This window comes from Hyphopichia burtonii, assembly GCF_001661395.1.
Source record: "Hyphopichia burtonii NRRL Y-1933 unplaced genomic scaffold HYPBUscaffold_3, whole genome shotgun sequence".
NCBI lineage: Eukaryota > Fungi > Ascomycota > Pichiomycetes > Serinales > Debaryomycetaceae > Hyphopichia > Hyphopichia burtonii.
In genome coordinates, this window is record NW_017963730.1 from 1549318 (window position 1) to 1567764 (window position 18447).

The 18447-nt window shown below is 35.9% G+C and overlaps 7 protein-coding genes across 7 annotated transcripts; 4 read left to right on the forward strand and 3 right to left on the reverse strand.

Annotated features, from left to right (window-relative positions):
- Positions 1–1107: 1107 nt before the first annotated feature.
- On the forward strand, positions 1108–2796 carry HYPBUDRAFT_106905 (uncharacterized protein; the record flags this gene model as incomplete). The annotated part of the gene is made up of 1 exon (XM_020218513.1): positions 1108–2796. One exon carries the CDS (start codon positions 1108–1110, stop codon positions 2794–2796), a length of 1689 nt encoding a protein of 562 aa, XP_020077230.1.
- Positions 2797–2952: 156 nt separating this feature from the next.
- On the forward strand, positions 2953–4760 carry HYPBUDRAFT_152780 (uncharacterized protein). Its single transcript, XM_020221190.1, has one exon. It carries the CDS (start codon positions 3030–3032, stop codon positions 4368–4370), a length of 1341 nt encoding a protein of 446 aa, XP_020077231.1. The 5' UTR covers positions 2953–3029; the 3' UTR covers positions 4371–4760.
- HYPBUDRAFT_5967 (uncharacterized protein) lies at positions 4405–6267 on the reverse strand (the record flags this gene model as incomplete). The annotated part of the gene is made up of 1 exon (XM_020223536.1): positions 4405–6267. One exon carries the CDS (start codon positions 6265–6267, stop codon positions 4405–4407), a length of 1863 nt encoding a protein of 620 aa, XP_020077232.1.
- Positions 6268–6518: 251 nt separating this feature from the next.
- On the reverse strand, positions 6519–9746 carry STE23 (metalloendopeptidase; the record flags this gene model as incomplete). The annotated part of the gene is made up of 1 exon (XM_020222244.1): positions 6519–9746. The coding sequence occupies one exon, from the start codon at positions 9744–9746 to the stop codon at positions 6519–6521; it is 3228 nt and encodes a 1075-aa protein (XP_020077233.1).
- A 480-nt stretch (positions 9747–10226) lies between these two features.
- Positions 10227–11399, reverse strand: RAV2 (Rav2p). The gene has a single exon (XM_020221191.1). The coding sequence runs from the start codon at positions 11376–11378 to the stop codon at positions 10239–10241; it is 1140 nt and encodes a 379-aa protein (XP_020077234.1). The 5' UTR covers positions 11379–11399; the 3' UTR covers positions 10227–10238.
- Positions 11400–11684: 285 nt separating this feature from the next.
- Positions 11685–13603, forward strand: RBF1 (Rbf1p). Its single transcript, XM_020221192.1, has one exon. It carries the CDS (start codon positions 11896–11898, stop codon positions 13450–13452), a length of 1557 nt encoding a protein of 518 aa, XP_020077235.1. The 5' UTR covers positions 11685–11895; the 3' UTR covers positions 13453–13603.
- Positions 13604–15845: 2242 nt separating this feature from the next.
- HYPBUDRAFT_107303 (uncharacterized protein) lies at positions 15846–18374 on the forward strand (the record flags this gene model as incomplete). Its single annotated transcript, XM_020218540.1, has 1 exon — positions 15846–18374. One exon carries the CDS (start codon positions 15846–15848, stop codon positions 18372–18374), a length of 2529 nt encoding a protein of 842 aa, XP_020077236.1.
- Positions 18375–18447: the final 73 nt, after the last annotated feature.

An 18447-nucleotide genomic window follows, 5' to 3' on the forward strand; every position in this document is an offset into this window, starting at 1 on the left:
ACAAATAACATTGTTGCACCTCAACCGTCGTTCGGAGGTTTTGGGCAACAACAACTGCAGGCAAATCTTTTCAAACCTAACCAATCTGCACCACCTCCGGCTTTTCTGTTCGGTGGGGCAAGCAGAGGTGGCACGCCTGTTTCTATGATGGGCCAAGGTCAGCCGCAACCGAACGTGTTTGGTAATCCTTCCAATGGAGGAACTCCAACTCCCCCAATATTTGGTTCAATGCAACAACCAGCACAGCAGCAGGGAATGATGAATGGTATGGGTGGTGCTCCTCAGCAACCTTACACACCACCTCTGGTGGCAAATAGAAAGATTCTTCCAGTTAGAACTAGAAGAAGATAAGCAAGCTCTAGAATTTTTGATTCCTGTTTCATTTTGCAACGCTTTTTGACTCACGGGCCCAGTATATTCATTGTTTGACAGTTTTTTTGCACCCGAGCGAATGGTCATCTTCGCAATTTCCATACTTGGATATACAGACATGTGATCATATGTTCAAGACCTACCATTTTGCATGTGAATCCAAGGTTTAGGATCAGGCCATATCGAAATACCAGGGGAAGACCCAAATGACCATCCTCCACAACACATTAGTAGATAGCCTTTACTTCGTACTTTATATTCCATACATTTAAATTTAATTACACTGTTAATATAATTTTCATTCGTGATCTATGGACTATTCATTTTCACAATAGAGTTATTCAATATCGTAAAGTATTAATTAATGCAAGTTCGGTTAAAAATAAAGAGTTCTGTACTCAAATTGCTTTAACTCGAAAAGGGAAAATACGAGCCTAACAATTATGCCCTTTACAGATGATCAAGTTACAGCTGGGATTTTTCATATGTATATTTGGTACCTTGGATCAAGATAAAACTGGAAACAAAAGAAAAAAGAGGAAAAAAGAGACAGTCGCTTATATCAAAACAACAGCGAACATTCTCGTTTTCCTCGCTGATAGCTTTTCCATTTTTAAAACCGACTATTTATATATAGATTTCAATTCCCAAGGCATCCTCTTTTCCCAAAGTATCGTGTTTTCTTGATTAATAGGGTAAATTGAAATCTTAACTGTTTTTTCCACATATTCCGGCATGTCCAGCATCTCCGAATCTTTGAAACTTCCCCTGGGGGAAGTCAAATATAGACCTGGCAGAATACAATCCCTCACCCCGGAGCAAGAAATATCAGTTAAACAAACATGGGCTTATTTGTTGAAGTATTGGGGCTACGATGTCAAGATTCCGATTGAAGATTTAACTTTCCGAGAAAGTTTTATAGCATCAACCCCAAGTATCTTTTCATCTACTCCGTTAAAGCGAAGTCAAACCAGAGACTCGTTTGCGTCAGGCACTTCGAGTATCAACCATACCCCGAAAAGAAGGAGTAAACTCTTTGGAAGGAAAAAGGCTTGTGCCACTCAGTCAGTCAATTCTAAAAGATTGAAAGAAATTCAACTGCTTGGCCACGAAAACAGATACCAGAAGCTAACTGCTCCAACAGATACCACTAGATATATTTATACCCATCATTACCGCCAGGGGTTTGAATATTCACCGGAGTATGCCACAAGCTCCTTTGAAGAATCGAAAGAATCTTTCCCCGATTCTGATATCGATTCATTTGAATCTTATACTACTGCATGTACCTCCATAAATGAGCCGTTATCCAGACCTACCTCGACGATAAGAACTGGGAACCCACCAGATCCAAATTCAAAAGACACTCAGAAAGCTCCTAAAAAGATACCATCCATCATCAAGGGCAACATGAATTGCCATGCTCCGGATTTTCCTCAGCTAAACAAATACAAACCAGGTGATCTTCATAATGCATTTTATCAATCTTGTAGACAGGATTGTATAGATAATTACTTGTTGAGATTCATTCGTGCTCGTAAATGGAATACTCACGATGCTTTGGCCATGTTCTCCAACTCCTTGAATTGGCGTCAAAATGTCTATCCATCTTACGATTGGCTTTTAGAAGGTGATGCTAAATCTTACTTGAACGATACAAATCCTGGATTTGTCAAGAATTACACTGCTGAAAAATGCAGAATTAGAGGTAAAGATCGTCAAGGTAATCCAGTATTTTACTTTGAATCCCGAAAACATTTTGCATCCGATGCAACCCCACAAGAAATGGAACGTTTTGCACTCACCACCATTGAGTGGTTTAGGTTATACTTACGTGATATTACTGAATCAACCGATACAGCAACCGTGGTTTTTGACCTATCAGGATTCTCGCTTAAGAATGCCGATAACCCAACCACCAAATTTTTGGCTGAAGTCTTTGAAGCTCATTATCCAGAATTTTTGAACAATATCGTTATTCACAAAGCTCCCTGGATTTTCTCTACTATTTGGAATATCATCAAAAATTGGTTGGATCCGGTTGTTTCTTCCAAAATACATTTCACCAAAGATATCAACGAGATTGGTGTTTTTATAGATCGAAAACATTTACCCTCCCGTATCGATGGTGAAGATGTTGACGAAATTGAGTATACTCCTCCATCGAAAAATGGGGATAAACCTCCATTGGCTAAAAATATGAACTATCACAATTTGCGTATCGAACGAGACGAATTGCTCATGCTATTCTTCGATACAACCATTAAGTGGATTGAAGCCGTCAATCCAGATGAAAGTGCTGCTTATTATAAAGATAAATTAGATCTTAACTATAGATTGGCTCACAATTATGTCCAATTAGATTCTTATACTAGAATTCCCGGGGTTTTCGATAGAGATGGTCATCTCAAACTTGGATACTGATATTCGTTTCCCACCCGTTTTAATTCTCATTCACCTATATATACCAATTCATTTGCATCTTGTATTAACTTCATTTCTATTGAACTTCAATGTAGAGACGTGCTTTGTGCGTGCACGCAAACCAAAAAAAAAAAATACAACATGAAAAAAAGCATTCTAAAATAGAATCTGATAACAAGCAAGAGAAGACCAAGAATACCTTTAATTTACAATATAAAAGATTTACTATTACAATGTCACGTCGCTCGGTAAGGTCCTCGAGATCTTACTTTGATAAAGAAGAAGATGATGTCAACAATTATGAAGCTGAGCCAGAAGATGAATTAGAAGATGACGAAGGTGAAGAACAAGAAGTTACTAGATGTATATGTGGACAAGACGAATTGAGTTCAGATACAATAAACGAAAGTTTGAGCACCCTCCTTCTTAATGAGTATGATATCAAAATTGATCAGGGCTTGTTTATTCAGTGTGATAAGTGCTCTGTTTGGCAACATGGATACTGTGTTGGTCTTTTCATAAATGAAGATGTCCCTGATAAGTATTGGTGTGAATTGTGTAAACCAGACTTACACGTATTCGTTTATGAACACAATGAAAGTGTAAGAACTCTATATAAGCCTGTCAATGATAAAAGAAAAAAGCTACAGTTAGAAAATGTGGAAAACAATGAAAATAATTCTGCATCAAGTACTAGACTGAGGACTTCTAAGAGGCTCACCCCTTCATCTTCAAGTGGCCTGAATAACGATAAAAAAGAAAACCAAGATCATTCTAATGGAAGCAGCAATCAAAATAAAAATCAAAAAGGACACCGTAAGGAAAGACGGCACTTTGATGATAATTATGATGAACAACTTCAAAAAGCATTGCGAGAAAGTGCAAAAGAGAGTGGGATCAACTTCTCAGAAGACCAATCTAAAAAGGAAGAAGTCAGTGATGATGGAAAGAAAGAGTTTGTTGCACCTGGCTTGAAAACAAGACCTAAAAGGAAGTCAAGCAAAGATATCTCTGATAATGACTCTTCTCCCTCAAAAAAGGTCAAAACAGAAGCTGAAAAATCTGGCTCTGATATGAATGATGTTGATGAGTCAAATCTAGAGGAAGACAACGAAAGTTCGTCATATACCAAGCTGAAGGCACGCTCGAAGCTGCGAGTAAAATCGACGAAATCCAAATCAACCAGAAAAGCCACTCCTAAATCTGAATCTAAAAATACCAATTCTTCCGGTAATAATTCTAATAATCCACCATTAAGCAAAGAAGAACTAATAAATCAAAGCTCCAAGCCAAGATATGTTCACGATAAATCAACCATTTATGAGTTACGCAAACGCACAGGTGCCATACTAGAATGGCTCGGGCGCTCTCAACTAGAACTAGAGGAAGAAAAAGATTCCAAGATCCAACTATTCAATTATAAAGAAAAACCTGATAATGAAACTGATCAAAGAAAGCTTATGGAAGAAAATTTAAAAATCGTCAATAGCTTCAATGAAAATCTAAGTCTAATGGAAAAACTTACTGAAAGCATACTACTTTGGGAACAAAAATTTGGCAAGTATGCACCATAATTTCTAACATGTTTATATATATTGATTATCTAAACTATAAAATTTCTCTCAATTGAGTTCTTCTGGCTTGGGCATTCATATTATTAGGAACTACTTCTGAGGAGTCGTTGACGATATCGTATAGTTTTTCAAGCCAAGTTGAACTATTAAGAACGCTATCCCCACCAATCACTAAGTTGACCTTTGGATTGGCAGCTCCTAATTCATGAATTAATCTTGATTCTTCATATGTAACACCACCTTTAATATATATAATAATGTCTTGAATTGGACTGTCATTAGAAATATTTCCGTATTGATTGGTCACGTTGTCTGGAATTAAAGTACTGAGCTCTGAGGGTTGATTTTGGGATTGTTGAGAAGGATTGATCAAGTTATTTAAAGTTTCATTTAGTTTAGGGATATATTGCATATAAATATTGTCTGTTTTTGGAACATTTGATCTATTATTATTATTATTACCACTGAATAATTGGTTGATATTTATTTTATTCTTGTTAAATATGCTTCCGATATTATTAGTATTATTATTTGTGCTTTTTAAGACTTTATTCCCGAATAACTTGTTAAAACTCTTTATTAATGATACCTGAGAAACAGTTGGCGAGGGCTGGGTGACAGAAGTATCATTCAATTTATTGATGAAATTCGATAACTCGCTAGTTTGTTCCGGGAATTTGATCACGTAAAGTAACAAAATCTTGATTTTACTTTCGGTTGAAACAGATGGGTCGCTGAATGCTTCCATAATTTTAGTTTTTATAGCTTGATGATTCTCTAAATCACATATAATTGTTTGTTGTATTTCACCAATAACCCACAAGTTTTGAGCCGAAATTTCTTTATCCAAATTACTGATTAAATTAAGATGCTTCAATATATTATTCGATAATTTTTTAAACTCAGGAAATCTTGTTAAAACTTTTTTCAATTCGGCCAAGTTTTGAGTTTTTAAATTCGAGATGGAAGATTGTTTAGTTTGTTTTTTATAATCTTCAACATATCTTTGGAACTTATCAGTTAAGTCCCCATAGTTCAAATAGATCGATTCCTTGTAAAATTTATCCTGTGATTCAGACAATAATATTTGTTCTTTAGATTCTTTCAAATCAACGATGTTTTTACTGATACCAATTAATTCATGGATCATTGATTGATATGTCCATGGTGTAAGCAAGGGGGTAATTGGATCATTTTTTCGATCTAAAAGCAACAACAATGGAGGTGTATCAGAACTCTTATTCAAATCATCAAAGAGGTTGTTATTGGAGTTCGAATTGATGTTATATAATACTTCAGATCCAAGTTTTCTTAATTCAAGAGAATTCGACTCAAACTTTATGATAGGACATTTCTTCAAAGATAACAACAAGCTTGATAAGCTATTCGCTTCTTCGACAACTAAGTTTGTTCTATTAGTGTCTTCAAGCTCAATTGGCTTGGGTATATTTATAGTAAATAAATTATTATTAACGATGAAATAGTCTTGAAACAATTCAGTGACTTGGTTTATCACTTCGAATTCATCTGCTTCTGCGATCTTCTCTAATTGCATTTTGTTGACCGTATTATTAAAAAACAATTGATAGTTGTTAAAGTGTGGAGATCTCAATTCATTCATTAAGAAAATAACTGATTCTTTTGTAGGCTTTATGTACACAATGCAGTTAAGGTGTTTCATCAGAGCCAAACTGTGTTGATTTTCCAATAATTCCACCAAGATTACATCATTCTGAAGTAGTTGGGATTGAGTATAACACATCGAGATGATTGGTGTCGTATACTTGTCAACTAATAGTACTTTAGCCTTTATTCCCGAGCTTAATGCGGTATTATTCTTGGAGACAAATAGCTTGTCAAAGTAAGATTCCGTTACTTTACTAAGGTTTAACGTCATGATGGTGCTGCTGTAAGTCGGGCGAAGAAGTATGGACAATTCAAAGAAATCGTTTTGGATACAACATTTATCTCCTCGTTTTGTTACTTATTTGCAAACGAAACAACCGTACCTCACTGGTTCTTTTGCTGCGAAAATACTTACAGTTTATTCCTTTAGTAGGAATTCTATACATTGACTCTTTTTATGTATTCTATTAGAGTGTATTAAATCTAAATTGTAAAAATCCATTTTTATAATGCTAATGACAATTATAAGTGGGCGTGTTCTTCCAGTTTATAATAAAACTTAGACAATGGTTCCACTGGTTTAGGAATGTCTGCGATTTGGTTATTTCTTCTGAACGATCCGATATCAGTGAAAACCTTTCCTCTTGGATAAATCGATGGTACAGGATTGACTAAGGCTTGTCTGACATATGAAGCGAATTCATTCTTGAAGGAGTCGATATCTGGACTAATATGTTTGGTTGGTTCAGGGTTTTTCAACAATTCACTGGTAACTTCATCAATAATGTTTTCGACAGATTCACCCTGCTTTTCAAGAATTGAATCCACAATATCTGACTCAAGAACAAAGTCTTTATTGTAAAGAAAGTTATTTACCGAGCTCAAGAGCTCTTTTGACGTTGCTAATTTAGGCGTGCATTGAGATTTCAAATAAAGGACCAATCTACCTGATTTGCTTTGAGAGTTGGAAACATTAATATAGTCATCATAAAAATTAATGAATTCATCCTTTGTAATAGTAGTCAAAATGTCGACGTGTCTTTGTCTTTGATTAAAGTCGAAGTAGCCTGTGGAGATTTGTCCCGAGAGTCTGTTGAACTCTTCTGATAAATTCTTGAGCTTGGATAATTTTTTATCGGTGAGAGCTTCCTTGAATTTATTGAAATTTTCATCGGTTAATTCCTTTGCTATAAAGTTTGTTCTAAACTTATGCAAAAATTCTTCTATTCTGTATTCCAAATAATCACAAGGTCTTTCAGATTGAATTAAAACTCTAAATCCAAATCTGCTCTTTGTCAATCTAACGCCTGAGAAAACAACATACCCCAATTGTTCTTTTGTTCTTAATTGATTGAAACAAGCTTCGTTTATTGTTGTGCTCATCAAATCTGCTAAAACAAGTAGACGATCGTGCTTCAACTTATCTTCGATTTGAATGTAGTACTCAATGCAAGAGTTAACATTGTTAGCATCTTGTAAAGGTGATTCAAACGTAGCTCTTTCATTTGGACTCACAAAGTAAGATCTATATTGTAAAGCTTTGCTAACTTCTTCTTTGTTTTCTGCGATTGGCTTGAGATGGCTTAAATGCTTTTGAAGAAGAGAATTAATCTTCATTGAACGTTCATAGTCAAAATTACCATGGATTAAAGTGCTAGCAAAGACTCCATTTGACCACATTTCTCTATTGAATGTAACTAATTCTTCGAAGCTTAATTCATTGCTGTTTAATGCAGCAAGCTTTTCTTCTCTTGTATAAATCTTGTCGTTAAACAATGACTGTATATATCTACCGGCTTGACTATAAGGAACGTCGTAACCGGAATTTTTCAATTGCTGAATGGTTTTTTCTTTCAATGTTGAATATTTTTCTTTGTTCGGAGTGAAGTTGGTAACTTTGTGAATTACATGTTCTAATAAGACGGGCATTTTATCACTATAACCGTCAAAATCCAATCCAAATCCGTCAACTTGTCTATGAAAATTGAAAGCTAATCCAACTAATGAAGCTAAATATGCCATATCATTCAATTCATCATTTACTAATTTCACTATTAATGAACAGTAGAGAAATGATTTCACGGATTCGGTAGTAGATGGTAAGTGCAAAGAAGTGGAAACAAGACCCTTTGGAACTTCGAAACGATCATCTTTTTTAAACCACACTTGAGACTTCTCATCATTGTGAATGATATAAGGGTGCAACAAGGGGTTTTCTGATTTTTTCCCAACAATGGTGAAGTCATCGGGGATGAATTCATTCTTAACTGGAAGATGGAATGCAGTATTTGTAGAGACATTTTTCAACTGGGAAAGGAAACTTTGAGAAATTGGTTCAGTCAGATGTTCTGTGCCATACCATTTCTCAGTTAGTGGTAAATTTTCAAGTTTTTGTGATGAAAGGAGAATACGAATATTATCGGGATTAAAATAAGAGCCGTATTCTTTTATAGCAACTGGATCAAATTCACGAGTGATTGTTGAATTCAATAAATAATTTGGTGGAACATGCGAATCCTCAGTAAATTTATATAAAATACTACTTTGTCTGGACACAGTTGATGAAGCCCCTTTCTTTTGAGTAAATTTAAAGTTCACCTTGGACATGTTACTTATTTCTTCCCAGATCCATTGTTGTGGATCTTTGTTCGAAATGAGTTTCAAATATTCAAATAGATGAACAATCACTGATTGCCAATTTTCTAAACCTTTTTCAGTTAGTTCGAGTTCTAATACGAAAATGGAGTTACCCTGACAGACCTTCATGTTACCAGCAGATAAGTCGTTGACCCAGTGTTTTTCATTTAAGTAGTAATACAAAGAGCCTTTACTTTCGTGACCAAGTAAATGAGAAAAATAAGAAGCAGGTCTAGATTTCCAATTATCTTCTTGATCATCTGGGATCAAAAATGATACTTCTAGCTTATGGGAATCTTTTATGGGCTTAGCTTTTATCAACTTCCCTAAATGCTCTGGGTTATAAATAACTTCTCCATTATAGTTAGGGCGAGGCAAATTAACATTTGGAATAGATTCAAATTTTTCAATTGCCCAATATGTGAGTTGATCCAAATTTTCTTTCCCCAAGATAACGAGACTCATAATATTTGAAGAGTATTCCTTGTGATAGAAATCAAGTAAAACATCACGAACATTTACATTGTCACTAGTAGGCTGTTCATGTAAAGTTTGGTAATTACCAGTTGAAAATCCATTGAAAGGATGATTAGGATTACTAGTCAGTTTATCCAATTGATAAAATCTCCACATATCATTCTGTAAATTTTTCTTATTTTCAGAGTCAACTGCTTTAATTTCACGATCTTTACAACTTTTGGAAAATAAAGGACTAATGAAAAATTGGGCAAATCTATCTAATGCACCATCCAAGTAATTAGAGCTTACTTCGAAATAGTAATTGGTATGTTCAGCAGCAGTGTAGGCATTAGAATATCCTGAATGTTTGGATAAGTAACTAGAGTATTCATTTTCTTCTGGGTATTTTTCGGTACCCATGAAGAGTAAATGTTCACAAAAATGAGCCAATCCAGAAACGTTATACTTCTTATCGGCAAATGAGCCTACGTTTACATCCAAAGCAGCAGCTGATTTATCTGTTGATGGATCATTGATAAGTAATACATGTAAATCATTATTGTTCAATTTGATAAAACGGTAAGAACGATCGTCTAAAATTGGTCTTTCGATATTATCATTATCTGCCAAAATTGTATATTTATCAGCAACCATTTTCAATTTGAATGGGGTGATTGTATTTTGATGGAACTGACGAGTGAAGTGGGTGAAAAAATTACGATTTGAAACAAGTTCTTGTAAAAGACGTGGCGAATGATTTGACCTGAATAGTAACGGACTTATTAGAATAACTGTTGATAAGCTTTTTTTCAAAAAACTGGCACTTGGGGAAAAAAGCATGAAACAATTAACCCTTATTTATGGAAAAAACGATCTAAAAAGCAATAAGCTGAAAATTTCGTAATTGAACAAAGTAAAAAAACAAGTATGTTGCCGTTATCTTCTTCAGCTGAAAAGATTCTCAGTACTCAAGTAGTTACCATTGAAAAATTCCAAAAAAGACAGCTAAAAAACAACTAACAAAAAAAACCTGAACTGTGAGCATTTGAAATTGCAACTGTGGATTTCAATCTGCTGAATCTTGTAAAGAACTAACTAAATGTATATTAAATAGACATATAGAAAGTATTTACTGCTGGAAGAAGACTAAGTGGAAGATGCATCCATGATTTTATGAATATTTTCAAGAAAGTTGCTGATCAAGTATTCGATTGAATCTAATTTAGTGAACGCACTTACCAAAACTGGGTCTGGGGACGATACTTCAATTTTTTTATTGATCATGACAACCAGATCGTTATAAGTGATGCATTTTGTAATATAATCAACTGGGTCGAATTTTGGGCGGATCAGCAAATGATTCAACATATTATTGAAAAGATTAGATGGGGTTTGTGGTTGAGGATGAGCCAAATCATTTGGGGCCGAAGATGACGAAGAAAGTTGATGTAAACGATGTTGTATATCGGCAATATTCAAAGGTTGAGAGGGAACAGGGGTTGAATTGGACGATGTTGATATGCTTGAGTGGGCAGTAGTTGTAGGTAATTTCATTTCATCTCTAATTTTGTCAACGTAAGACTTACCAGAGTTAGCATCAATCTCACACCAAGGTTTATCTTGCACCCGATGAAGATTTTTCAAATCTATACAAACTTCTGCTTGACTTATGTAGAGATCAATTGCAATATCCGGCGTGAGTTCTGGGTCAAAAGCGTCTGCTGGGGTCACATTTACCGGGAATACTAACGAGGGATTTGTTGGAAGCTGCAAACTGTTTTTAGCGGTTTGTATTTCAATCAACAATTGATTAAACTGTTCGATTAAACTAACGTGCAGATTTTCATGTTCTTCGTGTTGAACCCCCAAGATTGTTTTGGAAGTATTGATTATATCTATTGCATTATCGATGGATCTTTTGGCAGTGATTATTTGCGATAGAAGAATTGGTTTACTAAGATTTAATCGATGTAACACTCTATTAAAATGGCGTTCCTTCAATAATACCGTCAATTGAGTAACGTATGCCCCGTCCCTCACTATAATACCTTTCAATGCTTCCAGCTTGGTAGACGACACCGGTAACTTAATAGAAGGACCTCTTTCTATATGCTTAGCAGCATCTGGATGCTGGGGAGTGTTATATAAAAGTAAATTAGAACATATTTCAAGCGCTTCGATAATTTGAGGAAACTCGGGACTGATTATCGACAGTATCAACCAGTGCAACTCATCATTGGAGGTCTCCTGCTGAATCTCCCGTACGTACTTCTCCACCTCCTGCATTTCTATCTATTCAACTATCCTGGTTTATAGTGTATACTTATCACTTTTACCGCTACTCATAATTTAATTCCCCAGTCGCACCCGTACCTTCGATTTTTTTTTCTTTCGATTCCAGATACAACGCCCGTACACCACATTATTCCTGCCCAACAACCAAGTATCAACGAAATGCTCCAACATGCACAAATGTGGCCGCTAACCTGTAATCTTACGATTGCCCAAAGGTCATTTCCGTCACATAATCTCATCATCATATAAAAAAAGATTTGAACCAGGCACAAAAAAAAAAAACAAACAAAAACCTCCACTTGTGCAGGACTGCTGTTTATATTCACAACCCATATTTACGGTAAACTAGTCTTAATATCAATCTTATCATATTCAGAAACATACCTTGGGTGAAAGAACGGTGTGGGAAAGGAATTGATTGAATTTGCTAGAAGAAAAGGGTGTAATTTGAGTTAAATAAAGGAATTGAATAAACAACAGAAGTTACTCTTTGAATAAATCTGCCATAATGCTGGGTCCTTCTACGTCTAATGAAAGAACAAGAGCAACATCTCGCCAACAACAACAACAGCAGCAGCAGCAGCAGCAGCAGCAGCAGCAGTACCAACAGTATCAGCAACAACAACAACAGGCTCCACCGCAATACCAAGCTCAATATCAACAATACCCGCCACCAACTCACCATCAACAGCAACAACCACAACAACATCAAATAGCCCACGATCCAATTTCGGCAGCCACAGCTATAGCCATGGCCAATGCCCGACACCAAGAGTATAATGCAGCAGCGGCCACCGCTGCTGCTGCTGTTTCAGCCTTAAGTCATCATCCAGACGACCCTAACCAGTTCAGCTCACATAGTCACCACTTGAATCCTCAGATATCACCAGCGGAGGCAGCTGCTCAAGCGGCTCAGTTGCAACAACATCAATTGAGCAGTAACCCACAATTACAGCAGTTTCAGCAAGTTCAAGCCCAACAACTTGCCGCTGCCCAACAACAACAACAACATCACCAACAACAGCAGCATCAACAACAACATCCGCTTCATCAGGCACAAGATCCGTATCTGATAACACCCAGCTCTGCTGAGCAACCAGATTTTAATGGCGGTAGCGTGTTGGTTTCTCGTTATGCCGATAATGAAGTTATCAAAACATTTGGTTCAAAACCTGACTTGGTTAAATATGTTAAGAATATTTTAAGTGATCAAGAACAATGTAAAATCGTTATAAATTCTTCTAAACCAAAAGCCGTTTATTTCCAATGTGAAAGGTCGGGATCTTTCAGAACCACTGTTAAAGAACCTTCGAAGAGACAAAGAGTTGCTTATACCAAAAGAAATAAATGCGGTTATAGATTAGTTGCCAATTTATATCCTCCTAAAACTAAAAGAATTCCTAAAAAACCTCAAAGTCCAGGTATTCAACCTGATTTTAGTGATGGTAATATTGACGCTAAAATAGATACTTATGAACATCAAATTCATCACCCTGTTCAACATCAACATCAACAACAAAATCCTGATTACGATGATGGTGAAGATGAAATTTGGGTTTTGCGAATGATTCATCCTGCTCATAATCATCCTTTGGAACCAGGTTTAGCCACTGGTCAAGCTAAGAAAAAGAGATCGAAATTTAGTAGAACTCTAGTTGAAAAACCTTTAAACAGAACTAATGGAACTGCTGCCGCTGCCGCCGCTGCTGTGGCACAAGCTTACAATCCAAATGAATTACTTGATCCTCAACATCAATTGGCTCAACACCACTTGGCCCAACAGCAATTGCAGCAACATCAATACCAACAGCAATTGGCCCAACAAGCCCAACATCATGGATTAACCGCCACGGTGCCTCATACTCAGCACCATACTCACCATGACTCTACTGCTCATGGCGGTGGGCCATCAGTTCAAGATGTTGCTGTTATTGCCGCCATGGGCGGTGATGCGTCTTCTGCTGCTGCTGCTGCTGCGTTACATGAACAGCATGTTGATCCAAACATTGATCCTAATGTTGACCCTAGTGTTCAAGAACATGATCATTCACATAGGTTGAGATGATTTTTTTGAAGAACAATAAAAAAAGTTTGAATGAAATTCTATACTGAATTACCTCATATGAAACTTCAAATTATCTCCAATCTATGATCCAATTATGAATGAAAATCTCAAGCCCATAGAAATGACACTTGTTCTGAGTTTATGTTTCTGCTTTTTCTGTTCCTTTTTTTTTTTCAAAAACTGTCTTATTTATCTATGCTTATGTCTTACCTGTATATGTGCTACTTTGTCTTATGTACTAACCTTTTAATCTTTTATTCAAAACTTTTGAAAGAAACTGTTTATTTGAAAACTAAAAATTTGAAAAATTAAAAAAAAAAAAAAAAAAATACTTTTCTTCTAATCTGTGTTTAAAAATGTTCAAAGGACAATAATTTGTCTTGTTGATGTGACTTTTTACCCTTTGTCGTCTAATATGCTTACTCTATCGTTAATCTTGCCATTTTAATATTTCTTCTCTTAATTATTTTTATTTTATTACTCCCTTGTTATGATAGCGTCTTCTTCGCTACTCTTTTGTATTTGTATATCGTCTATTGACTGATCTTGAAAAGAATCTTCTGGACCTAATGTACTATTAACACCTTCCCACTTTTGATTTTGCAATCATTGTAAGTCACAAAAACCGTTTAATAGAAAGGCTGAAACATGCAACCTAAACTTAATGTGTGTGCAGTATAACGCGTTCGAATGCTAAAGTTTTGGTAGCCTTGTATAGATTTTTTTTTTCTCTTTTTTATCTTATCGCGAGTTATTGGGGTCGAACTCGTTTTTACCCTTGGAATTGAGTAAAAAAGTATCCTTCATTAATTAATTGTTTGTTACTTCAACTACTTGTCAACCACGGCTAGTAATTCATTGATTCACTTCACAACCAAGATATAGTGCTAGACAACAGCCAGCCAACCAACCTCAAGGGCCATTCCCAATTTCATCTTGTTTGTTATCATTGGTATCTAATTGAAATCTGTATCAATTGCCGCTTCGAAATCAATTCATAAGCCAAACTTGGTGTTTGTGTTCTGTGTTGATAATAAGATCAATCATCATTCATTGCATTCACAGTGGCTTTCGGGCTCCTTGTTAGTTCCCTTTGACTTTTTTTGATTCATTTTCTCTCTTTTTTTTTTGAATCAAATACTATTTGCTCTTAGTATAACTCATCTTCTAATAAATTCGTCCAGGAGGTTCAACAAGTTTTTTCGGTAACTAGGAGGGTTTCCAAGTTTTGTTCACGTTTATTTTATCCCATCGTTTTGACCATCTCAGTGACTTGAACCCCGTTGACAATATCAATCTTAAATCGCTCAATTCACAACATTGAATAGATACTTATATAAATCGATATATTCTTGTCTTACATTACCCATAGTGGCTTGCTCGAGGATTTCCTCCGTTCTTTCTGTGCTTATTTCTATATCGCTCCATTCATCCAGTTGGTATAGTACCAATAAAGTACAATAGTCATGTCTTCCATTTATAGAAAGGCAAAAGATAAGGTTTCTCCTTCTCCTTCAATTAGAAGAAAGAAGAACGCTTCTACTGGTCCAAATCTTGAACAACCTGATGATGAGAGTCTAGCATCCGTTAAGACATCCAATTCCCTTAGGTCATCAATCTCTCGTCGTCTTTCTAGAAAAAATAAGAATCAAGAAGGCGCTTCTAAAAATCCCAATGCTACTCGGGGTAACAAGAAGAGCAAGCGTCCTGTTTCCTTGATCGAACCTCTCAATTCTGAAGAATTAGCCAATTCCAGTTCTTTGAGACCAACTCAGTCAAATCCAAATGAAGAATCAGACTCTCAAGTCCAAATTCACGCTCCAGATCGTCAAGATTATGAACCAATAACTGAACAACCCTCAATTGCAAAGTCTCCTTTGAAAGAAGATCCAGAAGAAGATCAACCAGAGCCAACAAATTATCCACCTGCTTCTAATCTGGTATCCGAACTGAAGCAAAATTCTCCTGCTACTGTAAAAGAATTAGAAACATCGCCGCCCAGGTCACCTTACGGGAATTCTGCTTCTACTAAATCGGACTCAAGCTTAGTTCCTGGGTATCAGCAACAAGTACCACTAAAACCTTTCGGTCCATTTGATTCCAATAATTATGGTTCCATGTCTACAGTGTCATCGCCTCTTCCTCCCCCTCCACCAATGTCACAAATAGCAAGTACTGGTCACTTGCCAGTTAATGAGAGTGTTGGTAATTCGAATCGAATGTCTAGAGGTTCAATATCTTCCAGATTATCGGATCCTAATGTGGCTAATAAGCAGCATAATTATCCTGCAAGTGTTGGACCTGGCCCAGCTTATGCAATTGATAATTTAGCATCTGAACCTCCAATCGAACCAAGTGAATTACAGCCACTTTTAAGTCCCAGAAACTCTATCATGTCTCAAGACGTTGCAGTACCAGCAGAAGCCTCGTGGTCTCTTATCTTACTTTTCAGCAAAATATTCGAGATATGTTATTATAAAAATCCTAAAACTTCGGGATTTGTTTTAATCGGGTTAATTTTATTATTTTGCCTTTTTTACTTGACACTCTCGAACCTGGATTCATTGATTATGCAAGCATTGACATCTGATTTTCAAAGTATATCAGTTTTAAATGTAAACGGAGATGGTCTAACATTCCATGTTATTGGTTCGGTGTACTTGCAATATGATAATATTCAAAACCTTTTTTATAGGTATTTTATGAAACTAGGGGCTGTGATAGTTGGAAGTATAAGTGTTATACCAAATAAATCAGTTAAGATTTTTCTTACCCCAAAGGATATATATTCTCCACCCATTCATGTATTAGACATCTACCCTCCAGAAATCAGTATAAATACAGTTGATAAAAGTATACTGGAAATCGACTTTATAAGTAAGGCCGAGCTAGCTGAATTAGGAATAGTAAAATTTGCCAATGACTTCATAGAATTGAGTCATTTCAAAGAAAACATCAACGTTCAAATTCAATCTATCATTGATGCTAAAATCAGTAGTAAATTTTTCAATTTTGAAACTAGCGAATTGAACGTATTCATGGATTATCAAGTTAATCCTAATCAAATATTCCCGAATATAAATGTGGAAGATTTCAGTGTGACAACAAGTAGCTCTTCTGAAAACAAGTTGGAAGCAACTGCAGTAAAAAATGATGAGCTTAAGGTTGATTCTAACATTAAGGTTGATGCACAATTGCCTTTAAATTTCTTTCTTAGTCCCATTGAATGGGACATTTCACTACGTGACTGCAATTCAGACTTTATCAAGTGGGGGGAATGGAAAACCAACGAGATAAATGTTGATCCATACCAGCCAGTGAGTTTTAAATTAGAGAGTTTGATCAAAGAAACACCTAGAGAATTTTTGATACAATGTGAAGATGGGAAGCTGGTCTTGAATCAATTAGCATATAAAATCATTAATCATGAGGATTCCTTTATAGAGTTTAAAATCAATGCCAGTGAAAACAAAAATAATCAGAAAAACTTACCGCCTTGGTTATACTATGTTTTACAAAATGTTAGATCGAGATTCAAGTTTCCATTGAAAGGGATCAAGACTGGTTTCAACTTAGAAGATCTCTTATTAGATTATTTGATTAATGATTTGAGCGTTGATATTCCATATAAGAGTCAAAAAGAACAGGTTGAAAGCCACATTAATGGGAACTTTACCTTACAGATACAATTGCCACCCAATAGTTTCCAGGTTGATATAGGGCAGCCAAAGGTCCGGGCCCATTTTAATATCAGGGATGAAAAAGAGGTATTAATTTATGGAGAGCTGAATCAGGAGAGTGGAATCGCAATCTCCAAGATTGAAAATGATCAACTTTATGAAAACATATTCTTTGATGTGGAACTAGGTAATATGGAGGTCGATCAATTAAATCCAGCTAAGATTGGTCATTTAGTTAATCAAATTATCAACGATGCCCAAGTGGAAGAGCTATTTATTGATGTATTCATTGATGAATTAGAAATTGATTTGCCGTTTTTACAATCTACATTCAAAGACTTGAATTTCAGTAATATCAAAATACCTTACAAGCAAACATCAAAACAAGTTCACGAAATGCGGTATATTGATGGTATACTCAGTGGATTGAATGTGAGCGTCAATGATATACTATACGAAAAGTCTACTGCTGAAGAGCTTACATTCAAGATGGATGTTGATATCTACAACCCAACCAATATCACTTTGGAAATTCCCAAGGAAACACTTAGCGTTGATGTTATTAGTAATGGAACCCGGATTGGAAGTGTTGGTTGTGCAGATCTTTTCATTTTGAAAAAAGAATGGGTCAACAGCATTCTTGAAATCAGGCTCAATCCCAAAGATGATTTGGATAAAATATCATTGGAAAGACTAGTCAGTGAATTTATTCTGGGGATTAAAGAAATTAAAATCGGAGCTCAAGGAGGGAAAGTTAAGCATAACAAACCCCTTGGCCAATTGCTTAGTCAATTAACTATTGAAGACGTACAAATACCCGACATATATATTGAACCACCTCAATTGAAGGACCCTGAAATTAGCGAAATCTCAAAACACAAATCCCCATTTTTAATCGAAAGCACCATTCACATTTTGAACTCAGAAGTTGAACTCACCATCTACAACCCAATTTCCAATTCAGATATCCTCGTCCATTTACAACAAGCAGAAGCTCAATACAAGGGAGAAATCTTGGGCCATTTGGCCCAACTGCAAACCCTCAAAGTGAGTCCTGGAATCTACAAGACCCCTCGGATGCCCTTAAAAATCAACAACGGAATCGGAATGGACATTCTCCGGAAGGCCATCAACGGCCAGTTGGATGTCGAGGTCATTGCCGTCTTTGATATCACCTTGGATAACTACTCCATGCAATTATTCTACGAGGGACTGGGACTTACTTCCAACATTAAGTTATAACTGCAAAAATAGAAAAGCTACGGGTGTTTTGTCGAGGATTGTTCTAGACCTCCTCCCTGTATGCAGCCCTATT

Excerpts from the sequence above, each read along its gene's own strand:
- HYPBUDRAFT_152780 (XM_020221190.1), top strand. The coding sequence starts at position 3,030 with ATGTCACGTCGCTCGGTAAGGTCCTCGAGATCTTACTTTGATAAAGAA.
- RAV2 (XM_020221191.1), bottom strand. The coding sequence starts at position 11,378 with ATGCAGGAGGTGGAGAAGTACGTACGGGAGATTCAGCAGGAGACCTCC.
- RBF1 (XM_020221192.1), top strand. The coding sequence starts at position 11,896 with ATGCTGGGTCCTTCTACGTCTAATGAAAGAACAAGAGCAACATCTCGC.